The 6,000-nt window shown below is 37.4% G+C and overlaps 1 protein-coding gene across 2 annotated transcripts in view; it reads right to left on the bottom strand.

Moving 5' to 3' along the window:
- LOC131041898 (uncharacterized) overlaps positions 1–4,929 on the bottom strand; it is a 198,144-nt gene extending 193,215 nt beyond the window's left edge. The window contains exon 1 of one of the 2 annotated variants that reach the window (XM_059208003.1): positions 4,757–4,929. In XM_059208003.1, the coding sequence (XP_059063986.1) occupies positions 4,757–4,780 (24 nt within the window). In that variant the 5' untranslated portion in view covers positions 4,781–4,929. Of the gene's footprint in view, positions 1–4,013; positions 4,266–4,756 lie in introns of those variants that run through there. The other variant, XM_059207974.1, reaches the window with a different exon arrangement.
- Positions 4,930–6,000: the final 1,071 nt, after the last annotated feature.

Below are 6,000 nucleotides of genomic sequence, written 5' to 3' on the forward strand. Positions count from 1 at the left end.
TGAGAAAGATAAACAAATTGTTGGGGAAATAATTGCTCGATGAGTTTGAGGAAATGATAAAGAATATGCAGAAGGAAGAAGAAAAATTTCAAGTTTATGAATGAAGAAACACACACACACTTATACTAAGAGGGGGGATGAATTAGTATAAGACCAAATTTTTCAATTTTTAGTTTTAGCAATCTTAAAGCAATGAACAAAGCATCCACAAATTAAGATCTAACAAAAGGAACACAAGATGCACACACGATTTTATGTGGAAACCCTTACGGGTGAAAACCACAGCAAAATATTGCTTTTATAAAGAGCTTCTTACAACTTCATAGGCACCGATCCCCTCCACTAAGCACCAACTTAGCAAAGACTCCAATCTCTTTGAATGAGAGGCTCCAACCTCTTGTGCTTGCAAAGTAGAAAGCACCAACCTTCGAAAACCAAGATGATTATAAAGTTGTCGTATCTGCCCTAGATCCTTTCAAACTCTTCAACAAGAACTGCCCACAAATCTGCCTTGACCTTCTGCTCTTAACCCTCTACTCAGATCTGCAACATGGTCTTCAAAAATTGCTTACAAATCTAAACTATATCTTCCCAAAATTTTGCACTAAGTCTGCTTCAATCTTCACAATATACACTCACATAACTTGCATGAATTTTCCCTCTAAATGAGATTGATTTAACCTCATAAATCTACTCACCTATATGTCTTATTTTTCTTCATAAATCTGCTCTTTTTCTGCTCTATATCTCTGCTCTTAATAGGAAATATCTTCAATGAATGGATGTGAAATGAACCCCACAAGATCTTATATGTATAACCCTCCAAAGCAACTTTTCACCAAAGGATATGCCTCCTCAAAGAGGTCGGCCAAGGTAGAGATCAGAGAATTTATTTTAATTTAAAATCCCTCCTAAACTTCCTACGTTGGCCCAGTCAGAAAATGACAATTATTTTTATTTAGATCTTTTTCAAGGCTAGGCGCCCCTTCCCATAAGGTCATCCCTCTTTGGGACATATTAATAGAATTCCATAAGAAATAATGTAATCCCCTTTCTAATATATGAATCCCTATTAGGGGAGGGTTCCAAAAATATTTAATTTAATTTAAATGTTCCCTTGAATAAGGCAATCAATAAGGAAAGGGTTTACAATTATATCTCATGAAATGTGCACACTTTAACCATCAATAAATCTGCTCTCACTTGCCTTTGACATCAATGACAATAATCCAACAATGAAAACATTGTTGGGAATGCAGGAAGAAAGGAAGAGGCAGCAGGGTGTCATATAGATGGCATTGAAGAGGGAAAGATCCTCATACCAAAGGATAAAGAAGAAAATGATGAAAAGGAAGAGGTTACAGCTGGCATATGTCTTTTTGAAGGCATAAGGATGGAGGGTGGAGTTACAGAAGCAAAGATCACAGAAGTAATGTGTTATTTTTCAAAAATTTGTAAAAACTATATTGATGTTACGTTACCCACTAGAGTGAAGGAGTTTGTGAGTGAGAAAATGAATGTAGTAGATATTGCAGCACTAGTTGAAGAAGAGAATGATGGTGTGGAAGTTGTAGGGTGTCCTTTGGGAAACCTGAAAATATTGGAGAACAAGAAGCAGAGCGCAAGATAGCTTGGAGATAAAGGATATGAAAATGCAATGGAGATTAAAAGGATGGAAAGGTTGCAGTAGAGGATGAGAGAAGATGAGATATTGCAACAGATGATGGTAAAGAACATATTGCAGCAGTAGATAAGGACAAAGTGGAAGTATGGGTAATAATTAATCATTTTCATTTTATTGATAATGTTGAGGATGTATAGGAGTGTGAAAAAGGAGGAGAATTGAGTGCAAGGGCAAAGATGGAAATATTTGATGATCTTGTTAGTATTGATTTGTATTTTAATGCTATAAAGAATGAGGTAGATGAATAGCGAAGGAGAATATTTTTGGTGGAGAAGGCTAGAGTATAGTGGGTTGAATCCCACCAAAGAAAAAAGAGGAGAAATGCTTGGAGGAGGAGGTCAGACTATGGTGGGTTTAGTCCCACAAGAGGGAAGAAGAGAGAAGAATATATTTGGAGGAGGTCAAGCAATGGTGGGCATAGGTCCACAAGAAGAAAGAGGAGTAAGGAGCAGATTTTACAAGGAAAGAGGCCATTTATCCCAGCCAAATGCTGGAATTGGAGAAGGAAGTTTCTAATGACCCTAATATAGTAATGAAGTTTGCTATAGGTTGCTTGCAACCTGGAAGGATGGCTGGAAGGGTGGTTCTATCATCAAAATCCATTTTGCAAGCATATTCTCACAAACTTCTTATCCTAGGTGTCCGATGGGGGAGTATCTAGGGCACAAGGGCAATCTCACATAAACCATAAAGAATTTTCCAGTGTTCCACGGGGACGCGTCCCCCCCCCCTTTTGGGCGCGTCCCCCCGTCAGAAACATCTCGGGGACGGGGGGACGGGGACGTGACGTCCCCCGCCGTCCCGCCACCGCCACCCAAGCGCCGTCGGGACGCAGAGACGTCCCCGCGTCTCCCAGGGAGACGTGGAGACATGGAGACGTCTGGGCGTCTCCAAGAGAGACATGGAGACGCCTCCACGTCTCCTTGGGAGACGTTTAGGCGTCTCCCTGTCCTTCGAGAGACGTGCAAACGTCTCTCCAAGGATGGGGAGACGCCCAGACGTCTCTTGTTGCCCCTCGTATATGCAATGTTTAAAATTAAAATTTAAAAAAAAAGTGACTTTTTAAGTTTTTTGAGGGTTAAGGGGTAACTCTAATTGGACGTGGGCCGATAGAAAAATAACACCCAACGCCTTTAGATAATAATAAAAGTATTTTTGGCCTCGCGAGGCGCTGCCCCTCGACCCCGCCCTGTATCGCGACAGGGAACGCGCAAGGGGCGCTGCCCCTTGACCCTGCAAGGGGCGATGCCCCTTGACCCCAACTTGGGGGCGCTGCCCCCAAATCCCCGTTGAAAAATATAGGGGGAAACCGCACCGATAGAAGTAGGGAAAATCTAACCTCCGAGTCTGATTAGGCTCCATATAACAACACAACTTAGAAATCTTGGTATTTAGATTTAGTATTTCAAATTTCCTATAGTCTCATTTGAAATGTAATTCTTACTCTGTAATACTGTCATACATCTTTTCAAAACTAGTTTTTCAAGTACTATATGTATATGTATAACTATATCAGCACCACCACCCCGCCGCCGTCCCCAAACTTAGGCCCTTGGTCCCCCCGTCCCGGAAACGCGTCCCCCCCGTCCCCAACGCCCGTGGAACACTGGAATTTTCCTAGTTTGTTGTTTTCTTCTTTGTCTTTCTTGCAAAGTTGGACGATCAATTGGAGATGGTTCTTGGCCCAAGTGTCTGCTTCACCTTGCTAAGAGGCCAATAAGGTACTCACGTTTCAAATTTGGAGAAGATATGAGATCATTTGCATGAATTATGCAATTGCAAGGATGTCATCTTTCAAATTTGATGAAGATCTGACTAAAATTATAGAAGTTATGCTATTGCAAGATTTTTCTAGTGTTTGGGATGTCATGTTTTGAATTTGAGGAAGATCCGACTAAAGCAAGCAAAGAGGAAAACTATGATTTTCCCATTCTTAATGCAGATTTTGGAAACTTTGAAGATGAGAGTCTAAATTTTATCCAAACGGAGACTTATATAGGACAAACTTATATTGGAAATGCAGTGGATCGAACCTAGAACAGTCTCTAAAGCCAAGGGTGTATGCAAGAATTGAAGTACAGAATCATAAGAGCATGTGGATGATCTTGATGTAGCCTAGCAGCATAATAAAGTATTTGTGGGTACATTCTTAATATAGAAAATGGGAATGATTACTAATAATTTCATAATATTTGTAGGTCCCACTATAAGCTTAGAATTTAGTTTTCATCTGTTGGGTCACCCTGCTAACTCATTTAAATTCATGATTTTTATGAAGAACGGCTATCGAGTAATGGTAAAAAGAATGTAATTATACAGGAAATGATACCTTGAAGGAAAGGGTATGTGGCACATCCTTTGTAGCCTCGCCTTGAGCTTCTGTAAAGCATTGTATAAAAGGAAATTCAGAATCAAGAGGCACAAGATTATGGGCATGGGCATCTACCACAGCGATGTTGTTTACAGCTTCTCTCAACATCTCTGCATTTGTTGAAATCTTCATTCTCTCCATGTTTCCTTTCCCTTGTGAAACTCTGCTCAAGAATATGAATATATACGCATGCCACCCTACCAAAATTGACCTTAATTATGTATATATGTTTTTTAACCCAGTCTTCCATCCTGTTACGCAGCACGCTTGACTAAGTTATATAAAATGAATATAAAATTAAACAGTCTGAACATGACTTCTATGTCGGTTTTACAATATGTGTTTTATTTTTTTTTTAAGTTCGGTCAAATTGCCGCCTCTACGAGCGTGAAGTCAGCCTGGAATCATCCACTTATCAAAAAACAACGGCAAGAAAACTTTAACACCCTTCATTTTATTTGAAAAGATGAGGTGCGATTTTCTGTTTATTTTATCCGGTTCAATTACTAAATGGAATTGTTCATAAAGGTTCGGAGGCCGAGGCAGAATCTATTTGGGAAAGGAGACTAGCTTGGTTCTATCTATTCTATATTCATCCTTCCGAGCTTGTTGGGGAATCACAAATAGCTGTTGTATATGTGGGGTCTCATGATTATGTCTCATGATTATGTTAGATAGTATAAATATAATACAGCACTTACAGTTAATGCGTCATGGAATATCATATCTGAGATGGACGATAAACCGTTGAAAATGCTTCTTAACCCTGCAAGACAATCGAAATTGCCCGTTCATTTTCTCCTCCCCATTCACTGTTCACGTATTAATTTCGATCCATACGAAACAAAGCGGGAAAGCCAATAATATTTTGTAGAAGAATATTTAAGTCATTTTATTTGCCCGTCCCAGGTTTGTGTCGGTGTTTAGCCAACGGTTTGAATTTTAATAGTGAAATATCAAATTCGGGCTGTTCGCCTTTTTATTTCTGTCATTTCATTCAATGTTATTTCGCCAGCTCGGGGCCATGCTTTTTTCTTTAATCCTTTATCGTATTTAATGTATTAATGTTTTTTTAATTTTTTAAACTTTGATTTTTAGATTTATTTTAATTATAATATATAAAAATAATAGATAATGTATAGATAGTTATTAATTATTTATTTATAATTTTATATTTTTAAAAAATTTGAATAATTATTATATTATAATATATAATAAATATAACATATAAATAACTAGCAATCGTATTTTGGTATGCAATGGGTACGTCGAAGAAGTGTGGAAGGTCAATTAGGGAAAATTTTGGTGTATTTTGCATAAAAGTGTTCAATGTGTAAGATCAAATGGTAGTCCATTTAAAAAATGATATTGTGTGTGCATCTAAAGTCTCAATCTAGAAGTGATAGCTTAAAATCAAATATGCATCTTGTTAGAGGGATCCAAATGTAACGCCCCACCAGAAACCCCGAAGGGATAAAACTAAAACACTAGAAAAAAGTGCAAATAATTTATTTATTTTTAAACTTGATAAGTTTAGAATACACAACGAAAGACTTAACACCTAAAGGGCTTCCCAACTTGTTTAATGAGGTTTACCACTAACATTACTTAACATTAATTAATCCAATTAAGTTGATTAAACTTAATAATATAATAATACTTAAACAATGGTTAATTCATCCAATAGTCTTAATTATAGAAAACATGATTAAGTTCATTCATTAGGAAACTAACCATTACATTACATCTAATATTCAAATGAAACATATGCATTACATTAAATTTTCATACATACATTGCATTCCAATAATCACTAAGTTACAAGATCAGATAATGTTACATTACAATTTACATCTTGCCATGAAGGCATACATATCAAATTTATAACAACTGGCCATGAAAGGTCCCTAATATACAAGAATGATCCATGACAAATGGGATCCAA

Source organism: Cryptomeria japonica, chromosome 1 (genome assembly GCF_030272615.1).
Source record: "Cryptomeria japonica chromosome 1, Sugi_1.0, whole genome shotgun sequence".
Lineage (NCBI taxonomy): Eukaryota > Viridiplantae > Streptophyta > Pinopsida > Cupressales > Cupressaceae > Cryptomeria > Cryptomeria japonica.